Below are 15,081 nucleotides of genomic sequence, written 5' to 3'. Positions count from 1 at the left end.
TCCTTTTAATCATGCAGAGGACATGTACTACCATTGTCTTAACTGAAGAACCCTTGAAGAACCATATTTTTTAAGAGTGCATGCATGAAATTGTTCCACATAGACCTCTCGGATCTATGTGCAGCCATTTACTGAAGAACCCCTTGAAGAACCATTCTTTTTGAGAGGACACAGCAGTATGGGAGGAAGTCCGAATTGAAAACCACTCACTGGAAAAACGTGGAACGCGCTGCATGCGGCATTAATGTTCCACAGTGAGATGCAGAACACAAGCCAAATAGCAAACCCTCCATTATGGTGCTTCCCCACTGCTTGACCTCTTTCCCGAAAAACAGTGCATGAGGATTTTCATGTACCCTGTGCAGTGCTTCAGCTTCCTCACTGGAATGCAGTCAAACTGGAATGAAAATGCACACCTGACATCGCTGATCCACAGGGAAACCCTCTATTTTACTGTTTTCAACTTTTTTTCTGCCTCAAATGAATCTGCCTCATTGAAATGCAGCCAAAGCAGTGAAATACAAAGCATGAGCTTCACATGTGAACAGTAACGTGTACAAAACACGGCAAAACGAAAAGTAAAAGACGCCTCACCACTGATTTAATGTTGTTCAAAGTGCTGCGCAGTGTGAAGCAGGATAGCTGTGAAATTATTACATTTCAAAGCGGATTGTATTTAATTCTGACACCAGTTCAGCATTTCATTTTTACATCCTCAGGTGTTGTTTAGAAACAGGTCAAGTGATGTAAAAACACCATAATAGAGAGTTTGTTTTTTTCGTTTCTGGCATTCGTTCTGCGTCTCACTAAGGACCAGTAATTTCTCACTTTTCCACTGTAGTGACTGCTTTTTGAATTTTCTCTCCATAGACTGTCGCTGCTTTATAACATACATACATACATACATACATATATACATACAATCGCGACCCTACATGCCGGCCTTAGTATCCGGGTGTCTGGAAGTCTCAACTGGTCCACTTTTACGTTTTACAAATTAAGTGTTGCAATTATTTGTGTTGAAATTTTCCGGGAGTTTTTGGGATGCAGGCAGGTGTCGCTTGGCTTTAATTAATTAATTGGTGTCTTTATTCGTTAGAAGACTTTAAGGTTAACGTGACTCGCTGTTCATCTTAAAGACGGTTCTTGGAGGGTTCTTTAGTAAAGGAAATAGGTTCCCTATAGAATGATGTAAAGTCAGAGAACCATTTGCAGGCTTAAATGGTGAAAAGGTTCTTCAGATTGGTGGAGAGTGAGCACAGCTGAGAGTAGGTCTGCTGTGTCCTGCTGAAGAAGCACAACTGCTGATAACTGAAGATGATCATCTGTAACATTTTGTTCACCCAAGCGTGAAACTGTCATGACCCTTTTGTGCTGTGTGGAACCATCTGCAGCACATTTTCCGTCAGTCTGAAGAATGCTTCAGCAGTGCAGAGAACCGTTTAATCATACGAGGGGTTCTTGGAGTATTCATGGCTCTGTGTAGAACCGTTTTCTTTATTAAAGAACCCTTGAAGAACCATCTTTTTTTTGTGTGTGCAGCCTTGACATTGTAACGATAGCAGAACCCTTTTTGGTGCTATATAGAATCCTTTACAAAAAGGTGCTGTGTAGAACCATTTATCCGAAGAACTCTTTCACGGAGCAGAGGCCGTTTAAGCATGCAAAGGAAGCTGCATGTAGAACCATTTTCTGTGCTGAACTGTTCTATTTAGAACCATGAACTGTTCCCTTTACTAAAGAACCCTTGAAGAACCATTGTTTTTAAGAGTGCATGCATGAAATGGATCCATGCAGAACTCATGGTTCTAAATAGTGTAAAGAACCCTTGGAGAACCATCTCGTGGTTCTTCGCACGGACACAGCAATGTGGGTGAGAGTTAAAAATCATAAATTCGACAAGAGCAGTAGTGCAGTTATGTTTTTATTTATTATTATATATAGTTATTTATTATTATTATTATTATTAGATGATCATCATTAAGCATTGGAATAGTTTGTGCTATGAATGTTTCTGACTGTACAGCAGCTGAAACTCTACGTGAGGGTTTTAATGAAGCTGTGAGCTGCTTTTATGGCCTTCTACACTCTTTCCTGTGCAGTTAGTCTGTAACCTGTACCTGAACACACGGATATATTTTATTATATATTATTTATATTATACTTATTTTAGTGCATCGTTGGTTTCATTGCTTGTTCTTCTACATGGACGTCTCTGTGTTAAATGTTTTCACCAGGTTTCTGATGTTCAGTGTTGTCTTAAGACTTATTTGTTCCTGTGAAAGTGGCCCTTACCTGTAATGCAAAAACGTGTATTTTTATTTTTCATGTTTGTTCAGGTCCTGTGGACGTGAGTTGGGGGCTTGTTCGGGGTTGCGGTTTGATTGGCGGGTTAATTAGCCATTTTCTGGGATTCTGCTGGCGAAGCAGGACGTGTCAGGGTCAATTTCATTTCATTTTTCCTTCTGAACCCAACAAACGCCGTCAATTCCCGCCCCCCTCGAAATCATTAGCTGTTACATTCCCTTTCTAATGCAGTCCAATGCAATCTCGAGTGTGCTGAAATGAGATTGGGCCCCCTCTTCGCTGCTTAATGCTTGTTAATTTGATTTCTTACTTGGTCCTTGACTTGCGAAAGAGGGAAAGTCATCTAGTGGAACTGCGGCGAAAGACTGTTTGATAGAATTAAATTTTCGTCCTGAACGATTGGAATTTGTTCAGCAATCACTCTTTTGGTGGGAAGGCTGCGCTCTGTCTTTCTAATGGAGAATATAATGGTGACGCTTCATCTTCACTCACAGCTCCGCTCTCTCGTCTTCTTTTCTGCAGGACAAGGTGAGGACGGAAAGCTACCGGGATTTCATCTGCGGAAACCCGGATGTCTTTAAGGACAAGGTGAGTATCGGGTCTCCTTCTGTTCTGAAATGTGCTTTGTTAATAGTTTTCGCAGCGTGGGCCTTCAACACACAAATGACCAGCCAGCAGAGATTCTGACCAATCACAGTGTGTGTTAGTGTGTGCTGTGTAGAGCTGCACAGTGCATCATTTGTCAATATAATCATGATACTGATCTTTGCGATACTTTACAATTACAATTTCCAATTTTTGAGATGATTACAAGCATTTACTCTGACATGCAGTCATTTTCCACAGCCATTATATTCCACAGTCGTATTATACTGCAACAAGCAGGGAGTGAATTGGGTGTGTTTGGCTCAGAAATGAACCAATGACAACACCTGATCCGTTAGCGTCGGCCGATACCGAGGACTGATACTAACTCTAATTAACTCTAATTAACTTTTTAACATGTTTTATTTTGGTAAAATCTGTGTTCTGTGTCAAACACACTCATCTTAGCCAGATGCCATTTACTTGCTAGATTATATTTATTAGAGTTTATATTTATTAGTTATATAGAGCTTAAGAAAACTTTTTGTTTATTTACTGTGTGTTTAGTATTGATTATTATAAGAGCCGTTTTAACTAAATGTAAAATATCTTAATTGTGCAAACAGTTAAAAACAGGACTGAGCAGTAAACAGATAAACCTGTGGTGTGAACACGTCAGCACACAGCAGCTTCTCTGGATCAAAAACAGCCGAATGTTGGTTTACATCGAAATATCTCAAGCCGTTTGTCTCATATGCGCCTCATGTTCACCCACGCTGCATCTCTGAGCGTCAGCTCAGCAGATATCACCGTAGTTCAGGCTGTCAGTATCAACGGCTTTGTGTGTTCTTTCTGGCTTGGTTGAAGCAACGGGCTGCTGAGTGGTGCAGCTAACTGACGGCTTGCAGGCTGCTATGCTGATGGCTAAGTTGAGGATAAAGATCATCATTACACTGAAAGTTTGGCGGTTCCTTCTGCTCCATCAATAACAATATGGACTAACATTAACTCAGAATGTAAGTGATCACACAGCAGCAGATGAGTGATTACTGAAAGAAGCATACCAAAAACCATGTGGAGGAAAGTGGTTTGCTTTAAGTAGAATCATCTTTACAGCCGTTTTCTGTCTTTTCATGGCTGCATAATGCCGGGTAGGACAAGCAGTGGCCACCTAATGAGGACTGAAATGTCACCCTGGCTTTTACGTAATTATGGATTTGACCAGCTCTACCCACTTCTGGCTCTGTGTGCCACCAAAAGCTCTGAGATCCTCAGGTCTGCATGTCTTAAAAGTTCCCCGTTCACAGAAAAAGCAGAAGAGCGATGAACTCTCACAGTAGCAAGCCCAAGGCTCCCCATCGAGATTCTGAGGGTCCCTGAAAATAAACTTACTATGATGTTATGTTGTCTGAGTAGGTAAGACAGACACTCAAATCCAGATTCAATGATGCTCAGTGTTTATCTGCGTCACCCACAGTCAGCTTCTGTCTCTGGTGGTCTTAACTGACTAAAGCTGCAGCACTGCTCTGCCTCAGGGTGGCGCTGTAGCAGACTGGTTCACCCAGTTGGTCCTTTATAGTCTAGTAACTGTAACTCGGGATTCCTCTGAAAAACTTTTCAGTGCGCTGCAGCAGATCTGTAAATCTGAAAACCCTGCCGGGGGGATTTCACACACTGACGGTCACTCTTTACGTTGCATGTAAAATTCCCAATAAGTGGACATTAAAAGTAAAGTAGCGTTTTTTTCCATTTTGGAGATCCAAGGTTTTCCTCTGACAGCAGTGATTTTTTTTTTTTAAATAAATGCAAGTGTGTAGCGGGTGTGTGTGTGTGTGTGTTCAGTGTGTGTGTGTTCAGTGTGTGTATACTCTGCAGCTTCTGTATTTAAAATATTGAATATTAAAATTTCACCATCATTACGGAAACGCATAGTAATATAATTTCATTGTGGCCCCTTTTCTGTATCACGCAGCCCTTGTTCTGGCTTAGAGTTCAGATTGGGCTCTTATCCTATATCTGTGTGTTAGCGTTAGTGCTGTAGGCGGAGAGGAAGGACAGGGGGGTCACAGTGACCACTTCTGATTTAATACGGCAGCGGTTTATTATGAGCTGCAGCGTTTTATTATTATTTTTTTTTAGAGGGTCCTTGTCGACCGACTGCAAAGAACTGATAACGGGGAAACGCTGCCCAGAGTGTTTCTCCCTTACATACACACACTCACGCTCACAACACACACAAAAGCAGGCTGTCAGTGTAATACACAGGAGCTCATACAGAACCCATTCATTATACACTGACACCAGTTAGATCAGTTTTAAGCAGCTGCAGTTAGACAGCGAGAGAGAAAGAGAGGGAGGCAGAATGAGAGCGCCGTTGAGAGGCGGAGAGAGAAACAGTGAGGCGGTGAAGAAGACAGAGAGAGAGGGAGCTGCTGGCTTATCTGAAGCATCAGTGGGCAGCCAGTGGTGTTTGGAGTGTGAGTGTGCGAGAGAGAGGATCAGTGAGGCGGATCGCCCCTGTCAGTGTGATAAACGCTCTGGGCACCATTATCCCCGCCGGCAGGGCTGGGATGGCAAGGACAAAGCTGGCAGACTAGGGGCCTCAAATTGGGGGGGGGGGTAGACTGGGGGCCGCAAAAGAGGGGTCACCGTCTGGAGGCTTCAATCGATGGGCTGCAGACTAGGGGCCACACAGACTGAAAGCGGGAGGATCCAAGTACACTCTTGAAAATAGATGGTTTAATACAGAACCATGAACACTCAAAGAACCCTTCGCATGATTAAAAGGCTCTATATGGCGCCACATACAACACATTCTCCATCTCCAAGCACCTTCTCAGCTGCGTTCTTAACAAGGCACTTGTGTTACGGAGTAGCAGTATAACATGCCATAATAAAAATGCGATCAAAACAATCACGGTTTACTGAAATGTTGTGTTTTTTTTAATTTTCTCTGATAAAATGTAACAAATGCGCCGAATGTGAGTAGTCAAGTGGCTGTGTGCCCAGTTACATCTCTAGACTAAAAGCATTTTTATTTTTTTAGGAAAAAAAAAAAGTAATTTTAACGCTGGATTAAGCTTATTCAGGATCCAGCTCGTAGAATTATACATAATATAGCTATAAAAACATGCTTATAAGGACATGGATTAAGACTAGTCTTGGATTACATTTCACAGCCAGGGGTTTATCACTACTGGAAATGCTTTTAGTTCAGGCTTAATCTACATTTAGGAAACTGGCTACGTGACAGATAAACATGAGGTTTCTCAAGGTTGAACTCGAACAATAACAAACTTAGTGAATGTCTGTTCTGCTGGTCGAAGGCGGCTTAAAATGAACTGTATACAAACACAAACTGCTCAGCGGTGAATTATAGTGGAAAATCACTAATTCGCTGATGTTATCTGTGCTCTATTAGCAGGGACTTGCAGCAGTGCTGATATATCTGTGGAACCTAAATAAAGTCTGGTTTTACTGGTCAGGCGGTAAATCCTTGGGGCCCTCCTGGTGACCTGGGGCTGTGTCGCTGTTGGGAAAGTAACGTGCTGTTCCTCCCTCCGACCTGTAGGTAGTGTTGGACGTGGGCTGTGGCACTGGAATCCTCTCTATGTTCGCTGCTCGAGCAGGGGCCAGGAAGGTCATCGCCGTCGACCAGTCGGAAATCATCTACCAGGCCATGGACATAGTCAGGTGAGTGATCATGCACTCAGGTCCTGAGCTGCTGAGCTGACGTGTGTTTGGTGAGGTGACTGGTGGGGAATTGTTTGGAATTGTGGAGTAACCTCTGCTGCATAGACTGTTGGTGGGCTTGGAGAGCCAGAGTGCATTACAGAGTTACATTGCAGTGCATGTTGGGGAGTGTAGTGCGGTGCGTTGTGAAACAAGATGATATGAATAGAAAATGAAAATAATTTGTGGGCTGGATAGGATTGTGTCTGTATTTGGATCACTTGACCAAAAATAATTTCCTGGACTGGGTATGAACAAAACATATGATTGTAACCACTTAACTGAATAGAGTAAATTGTACTCCCTTCATTTTGTTGATATCAAAATGACTGTTGTGGACTTGTACACTCACTGGCCACTTTATTAGGTACACCTAATTGCTAGTAAAAGGCTGGACCCCCTTTTGCCTTCAGAACTGCCTTAATTCTTCATGGCAGACTTTCAACAAGGTGTTGGAAACGTTCCTCAGAGATTTTGGTTGGTTATTTGAGTTCCTGTTGTCTTTCTATCATCTGGAACCAGTCTGCCCATTCTCCTCTGACCTCTCACATCAACAAGGCATTTTCGTCCACACAACTGACCGCTCACTGGATATTTCCTCTTTCTCGGACCGTTCTCTGTAAACCCTAGAGATGGTTGTGTGTGAAAATCCCAGCAGATCAGCAGTTTCTGAAATACTCAGACCAGCCCGTCTGGCACCAACAACCACGCCACGTTCAAAGCCCCTTAAATCCCCTTTCTTCCCTGTTCTGATGCTCGGCCTGCACTTCAGCAAGTCGTCTTGACCACCTCTACACACCCAGAAATTCTATCCATAAAACTTATGAATAGAATCGGTGACAAAGGGCAGCCCTGACGGAGTCCAACTCTCACTGGGAACGAGTCTGACTTACTGCCGGCCATGCGAACCAAACTCCTGCTTTGTTTGTACAGGGCCTGGATGTCTCGTATCAACTGTCGTTTTAGCTAAAAACATTAGATCACATTCTGCTTGGGCTGAAGAGACCAGCTAATCCTGATAGGCTTCAAGACTGTTTCATGCTTCTGGCAGCCATCACTTTTAATGTAGGACTAATACATGGAGTTAACTGTCTGTCATTCAGTAGACAAAAAGGGCTTGATACTGTCACAAAGCAGAACCCTTTTTGGTTCTATATAGAACACATTTGTAGATGATCAATAAACTGTTAACAGATAATAAGTAACACATCAACAACAAATTAGTGAAGTAACAGTAGTGAAAAGTCTGAATACACTGAAGTGAAAATATCTTGTAGATGCTCTGTTGATACAGCACTGCCTTTAAGTAGATGTATATTTAATGTTACTTACATTACCCAAAACCTAATCCTAACCCTGGCCCTGATCCTAATCCTAACTCTGGCCCTAATCCTAACCTTAATTTCAACCCAAAACCTAATCCTAACCCTGGCCCTGATCCTAATCCTAACTCTGGCCCTAATCCTAACCTTAATTTCAACCCAAAACCTAATCCTAACCCTGGCCCTGATCCTAATCCTAACTCTGGCCCTAATCCTAACCTTAATTTCAACCCAAAACCTAATCCTAACCCTGGCCCTGATCCTAATCCTAACTCTGGCCCTAATCCTAACCTTAATTTCAACCCAAAACCTAATCTTAACCCTGGCCCTGATCCTAATCCTAACTCTGGCCCTAATCCTAACCTTAATTTCAACCCAAAACCTCATCCTAACCCTGGCCCTGATCCTAATCCTAACTCTGGCCCTAATCCTAACCTTAATTTCAACCCAAAACCTAATCTTAACCCTGGCCCTGATCCTAATCCTAACTCTGGCCCTAATCCTAACCTTAATTTCAACCCAAAACCTAATCTTAACCCTGGCCCTGATCCTAATCCTAACTCTGGCCCTAATCCTAACCTTAATTTCAACCCAAAACCTCATCCTAACCCTGGCCCTTATCCTAATCCTAACTCTGGCCCTAATCCTAACCTTAACCTCAACCCAAAACCTCATCCTAACCCTGGCCCTGATCCTAATCCTAACTCTGGCCCTAATCCTAACCTTAACCTCAACCCAAAACCTCATCCTAACCCTGGCCCTGATCCTAATCCTAACTCTGGCCCTAATCCTAACCTTAACTTCAACCCAAAACCTCATCCTAACCCTCATATGTGTTTGACATGTTACTGAGAGTCTATGAAGTGTTTGTTTCATCTAAAAGCCCCAGTGAGAATAAAGTGTCACCAACACATCAGTCAATCTGAAGAACCAGGTCACCCTGCAGAGAAGGCTTCAGTCATGTTAAGGGTTCTTTGGGTGTTCATGGTTCTACATAGAACCATTTTCCTTGCTGAAGAAGTCTTGAGAACCATCCTTTTAAGAGTATATCTTTGTTTACTGATGCTGTAATGAGCAGCGTGTTAGTTAGCAGCTGTTGTCTTGATGAGCTTTAATAAGTCCAGTACAGTCGCCTCTCTAATATCGTGCTGGTGCCGGCCTGCGCTCCTGTGGAGTTTGACTGCAGCCCAGCATGCACCTGGACCGGTCCATCCGACCCGCAGGTTCTCTTTATTGTTTTTATTAGAGCTATCAGCCGAAGCAGCCTGCCCAGCTGTTCTTCTCCACCGTCCTGCAGCTCCTCGCTCTAACCCCACTAGTAAATGAGAAAGTGCCCCGCCTGTGAACTCTTAGGCCATCGACGTCTCGTCTGCCGGCGGCGAGCGTGTAGCGCTTTGTCGGTGATGTATTCGCGGTATGGGGCGTCGTTATGAGAGATGTGTGTGATTATGGCTTTTGTTGTTGTTATTATGTAAGCTGCAGAGGTGGAGGCATGCAGCTGGATGTATATGGAGAGAGAAGTTTAATTTTACAGTTCACTGGGCCACTGTGGGACGGAGGGGTGTGTGTGTGTGTGTGTGTGTGTGTGTGTGTGTGTGTGTGTGTGTGTGTGTGTGTGTGAGAGACGCATGGTGCTGCACGCACTCCTTCACACTCCTTCACACTCCCTACACTCCTGAAAAAAGGTACAATAATAGGTTCTTTATGGCACTGCAGTTAGAACTGGGCTGACCTGTGAGGACGTTTTATGAGGCCCACCAGAAAATTACCCTGAATTCGACCTAGAGGTGGGCAGTTTGGCCAAATATAACATTGCGACGCTTTAAATTCTCATTTTATGTGATATGACACCAATATTTATTTTTCCAGACGTCTGCTCGAGTGGAACAGAGAAAAAATAACCTACGTTTTAAAAATACGACCAAAAACTGAACGAAGTGATTTTTATTTAGTGTTTGGCGCTAAATCCAGTTAAACAGGACTAATTTGCTGTTATCTGATTCCTATCATTCTGATTTCTTACACCAGATTAAGGTCTAGAAATCTGATGAAGAGGCTAATTTGATCCCAGTACTGGGGTTTTTCAGTGCATGTGAACTCTCACTCTGATTTCTTTCGTATCTCTCGTGAAAACCGAGCGCCGTCCCGGAAACAGCGAGCGGCGCTAAACACAGCGCGAGACGCAGCGCAGCACTTTTAGAGCGACACTGAAACCGACTACATGCTGGATTGAAATATTCTTCATCTTCTAGATGATGGACATTCATATTTTCTACTAAAGTGACTCAAAATTATAAGAAAAATATATAATTTTAAAATATATAAAGTCTTCATCGTCTCTCCAGAAGCAGAGTCGTGTAGTTCATACAGTATAAAGTGTTGCTGTACTGCATAGAGTCGGTCACACTGGGCGTGTTTACATGCACTTAATAATCCATTCATTATCAGATTTCTGCAGTTATCAGATTAGTGTGTGTAAACGCTCTGAGCGCCGATAAATGGCCATTTATTTTTTTCCAGCTTTTGTTTTCTAGCTGAAAAAATGACGTAAATAAAGGTTGGTATGTTACCTTTAATATTTAATTGTTTATCCAAAAGACTGACTGCCTGTTTCTCTGTGAATTTCAAGCTACTTGTGGTCTCCTGAGGTCTTTAGTGAAACACCGTAGTGGTGAAATGCTGAGTGGTGCGCTGACGTGCCGAGAAGTCAAGCGGTGTGGCGAGCCGCTGGGCGTCTACATCGGAAAATGCGTTCCTTTATTAAAATAACGGCTTCGCAGCGTCCACCGTAATTTCGCATGGCAGGATGCTGTTGTTATCAGCAGTGATGCACATGGTTTTGTTAAAACTCTTTGAAATGACCTTTCACAGTGAAAAAAAGCAAAATACGTTTAACACTCAAACCACAAATGCTCCTTTTTACAGCAGTGTTTCACGGCCTATTGGAGCGTCATGAGAGTCAATAAAACATTTTATGGAGTAAAAATAAATAAATAAATAATAAAATATGCCCCAGATATAGCCCCCTTTACAATATTGCCCCAAAACTATTGTTTGTGTTAATTAACTAAAATACGTAATGTAATTAATAATTAATGTATTCATTATTTATAGTCAGAATAACTAATTCATGCATCCCCAGATCTTTTCTGGCATAACCAGAGATCATGAGTGTGCGCTAGTACAGGATGAGCTCTGTAACTGACAGAATTGTGTTGAATTGTGTTGAATCTCGCAGTTAAAGCACTGCAACTGCAGGTAAGGTGTGAATTAGAGATGGAGGTGTAGAAGCGTTTTAGCCCCTCCCCCAACGCCGAATTTCTCTCTGTCCTGTAGCTGCCATTGTCCTGTGAATTGCCGGGGTAATGAGATTAGAGCGGAGGAGAGAAGGATCCTGGCAGCGCGTGATAGTGAAGGAGTGCAGATAGAGATCAGCGGGGACAGAAACGCAGCAACCGGCCTGACTTACGACCCCGTCCCCACTAACATTACCTGTCATGATAATGGAGTGTTTAGAGAGATTGATACGCTGTACACAGGGTTACTGTTCACAGAAGATCATCAGTTCAACGTGGGGCAACACACACACACACACACACACACACACACACACACACACAGACGTAAGTACTATAGATGTGCGCTGCTGCTCCAGTACTCGGTTCATTGTGGCTGTACTTGATCTGGAATGATGATTCGGCCTCGTTGTTAAGGATGAGCTTTTTAGGAACCTTTCATACCTGCCTCGTTTCGTCCAGACCTTTGGACTTTCAGTTTGGTCCGAACCAAATAAAGCAGGTGTGAAAGGTGCCTCGGACCGGAGAACCAAACTCTTTTGTTCCGACCAAAGGAGGTGGTCCACTTCAATTTATCTACAGTGTTAGCCACTTTTTTGGATGGTCAGCCTTTCTGGCTGATTGCAGGAGGTTGAGGCAGAATATCGTTACCGCAGGGAAAGGAGGAAGGAGACCAAATCTTTAACAGTAATTCGGTCTGAAAATTCAAATCTGGTCCGACCAATAGAGGTGGTCTCGGCCCATGTCAAACTTAGCCATGGTTCGGTGTGTTTGCAGTGTTAAATGACTTTTTTGCGCGGTCCAGACTTCCAGTTCGATTACAGGCAGTTGAGGCGGACTGGCCTCACCGTTAAACAGAAGAAGAAGAAAAAAGAAGTGAAAAACGAGGCAGTAGCTCGCGGGGAGGAGACGAGGTTATTTACTTGTACTTTGGTCCGGTCAGAAGAGGTGGTGCTGGTCCAGGTTTGGTTTGTCTGCAGCGTGACGACACTTTTATTATATGGTTTTGAATTAATACTTATAATTTCTTGTATTACCGTTTGACTTTGTTGCCTGTCTGTAAAGCACTTTGAGCTGCCACCAGCATGAAAAGTGCTGTATAAATAAAACATTTCTACTGTTATTATTGTTTTTTTATTGTTTTATTATTATTGAGGTAGGCTATTTTCACCCATTATACAACCGAAGAGCAAAGAGAACGGGCAGAGAAGGAAGCTCACAGGCAGGAGACCACATATTTCCCTGTGAACTGGTCAAAAGCCAGCTTGAAAAAGATGCACAAAAATTCTGCCTTATTTTTTGAGAGGATGTGACAGGCAGAGCAGCGCCTCCTGAAGATGAAGTGTGTCAGTAGTGTATAAAGGTGCATGATGCCCCATGATGACGAAGCGGTGCTGCTGGTACTGATGCTGTAATACTCGCAGCCCACGCAGCAGTAAATGAAATGAAGCTCAGTTTGGACCTTCAGGCGTGAAAACGCCCTGAGAATCCAGGTGTAGCGCGACTTTAGTGCCAACTAGGCTGGCGACTCCAGCAGATGTTACTTGGGCCCAAAAACAGTGCGAATATATTTCTGACGAGCTAACATGCTGGCAGATCATCTGAGGAGGAACGATCTTGTGTAGGAGACTGAGTCCTCATCAGCAGCCGGTGGTGACCCGGTCAGTTCAGTGGTGTCGAATTCAACCACTAAAATGCCATATTAAAAAATCTCAACCAATCCATGGGCCAGATTTTAATTCATTTAATTAATTTGATTCATTTTAATGTCATTTTTAATTAATGTTGTGCTTCAAGCCGAACTGGTCGCTGTTTATTCTGCAAAAATTCACAAACGTCAACAGTCAAATATTGGCGCTTGTAGTAGACTTTATAATATTACTTGAATACTTGAAATATTAAAATATGTAATTGTCCTCCTTGAATTCGACACCTGGCATCTTTCTTTGCTCCAGGCTCATTAAGACTTGGATTTCTGAGCTGCTGAGCTGATATTAGGTGTAAATGAAGCTGGTGCGTTTGGTGATGTGACTGGTGTGGAATTGCATAGAATTGTGTGTAATTGAGGTGTAACCGCTGTCCCATAGACTGTTGTTGGGGTAGGAGAGTCAAGAGTGCTCATTATGTTGCAGTGCATGCTGGGGACTGTTGTGCAGTGTCTTGTGTATCAGCCTAATTTTAATAGCAATCGGCCTTGTGTTCGACCAATGGGAGCTAGCTGTAGTTTTAGCTCATATCTGAAGAGGCAGCCTCTGATATCCGACACAGAAGCTACTGATTTCCAGAAGCTACTGATTTCCAGAAGCTACTGATTTCCAGAAGCTTGCGGATACTCAAATACCAGAATACAGATCCCTGATAAACAGCGCTGAACGCCGTTATTTTAACTCCGTCTTAAAGTAACGTGTGACAGCCTTTTGTACGAACGCCCCATAGCGTAGTGGTCAGTGTCCCACATTTGCCTAAATTTGAATAGAGACTAGAGCTGGGCAATATGGCAAAAATGTAATATTGCCATAATTCAAGAAATTTTTATTCACACTATAAAATGTATTGATAATTTTATAAAATCATTATCAAATACTGTGAACAGTGACTCAGTATTTGGCACTAAATCCAGTTAAACAGCACTAATTTTACTCTGTTTATAATGAAACATGCAGTTGGTCAGTTTCTGTAAGTACTGACGATAAGCACATGATCAGAAAAGCATATTGTATTATACTGTGATGTAATTTATCAATGATGTATATTGTAATATTACTCAGTGCTAATAGAGACCTAGAAATTCTGCACAGTTTTTATTTCCAGTCATTGGTTTATTTCCAGGTTTAAATAATAATAAAAAAAGCAAATACACACACACACACACACACACACACACACACAGAGTGGTTCAGTGCTGTTTGCTGATGGGAAAGGTCACTTGAGGAAGATTTGCTGTATAGGTGCTCCGGCAGAGCTGCGCTGTGTGTGTGTGTGTGTGTGTGTGTGTGTGTGTAAAATTGGTATAAATGGACGGCCGTGTTGGAGCAGACTCTGTCTGAGCTAAATGACTGTAATTAACACTCATTCTCTCAAATGAGCTGCTTAAGAGCCCAAAGTCACTTCAGATTGTCCAGGAATGAATGTTCCATCACAGGCAAATTTGTTTTGCAGCAATGAATTTTACTCCCTAATAATTCTTCAGTTTAAATTTTTATGTGAGCTAATTCTATCTGTCTGTTGTCTAGAGCTGCGTTGATTTCATAATAGTGACGAATGGAGGTCTAAACCCATATGCAGGTCTCTGAGTGACATGGGGTTCATGTGTTTATATTTGTAATACTTTGCATGTTGTTTGATGCAGTATTGTGGCTTGTGTTTGCTCTATAGATCGAATCAGCTGGAGAACACCATCACTTTGATCAAAGGCAGGATAGAGGATGTTAATCTCCCAGTGGAAAAGGTGGACATCATTATTTCAGAGTGGATGGTGAGTGAACACCAAGTTATGATGCTCATATGATCCACACAGTCGCTCTGACAGACTGTAATACACTACAGGAAGCGTAGGGGGCGATACGGCTTCTACTGTTTCATTTAAAAAGCTCTATAATGTTCATATGATCCACACAGTCGCTCTGACAGACTGTAATACACTACAGGAAGCGTAGGGGGCGATACGGCTTCTGCTGTTTCATTTAAAATAATAATAATAATAATAAGTTGAACTTATATAGCGCCTTTACACAAAACCCAAGGTCACTTTACAAAATGCATATCACCTTACACAAGGCCCGAGGAAGATGCAGGAGAAAAATGAAGGAGAAAAAGATGAGATTTCAATAAAGATTTGA

General features: G+C 42.5%; 1 protein-coding gene across 3 annotated transcripts in view; it reads left to right on the top strand.

Moving 5' to 3' along the window:
* prmt3 (protein arginine methyltransferase 3) overlaps window positions 1-15,081 on the top strand; it is a 126,339-nt gene that overhangs the window by 10,557 nt on the left and 100,701 nt on the right. For all 3 annotated transcript variants that reach the window (XM_017718597.1, XM_017718598.2, XM_037545508.1), the window contains exons 8-10: window positions 2,830-2,895; window positions 6,464-6,585; window positions 14,618-14,717. In XM_017718597.1, coding sequence (XP_017574086.1) covers window positions 2,830-2,895; window positions 6,464-6,585; window positions 14,618-14,717 — 288 coding nt within the window. The remainder of the gene's footprint in view (window positions 1-2,829; window positions 2,896-6,463; window positions 6,586-14,617; window positions 14,718-15,081) is intronic.

This window comes from Pygocentrus nattereri, chromosome 15, assembly GCF_015220715.1.
Source record: "Pygocentrus nattereri isolate fPygNat1 chromosome 15, fPygNat1.pri, whole genome shotgun sequence".
NCBI lineage: Eukaryota > Metazoa > Chordata > Actinopteri > Characiformes > Serrasalmidae > Pygocentrus > Pygocentrus nattereri.
The sequence above is the reverse complement of the archived record's forward strand: the minus strand, read 5'-3'. Positions and strand labels throughout refer to the sequence as shown.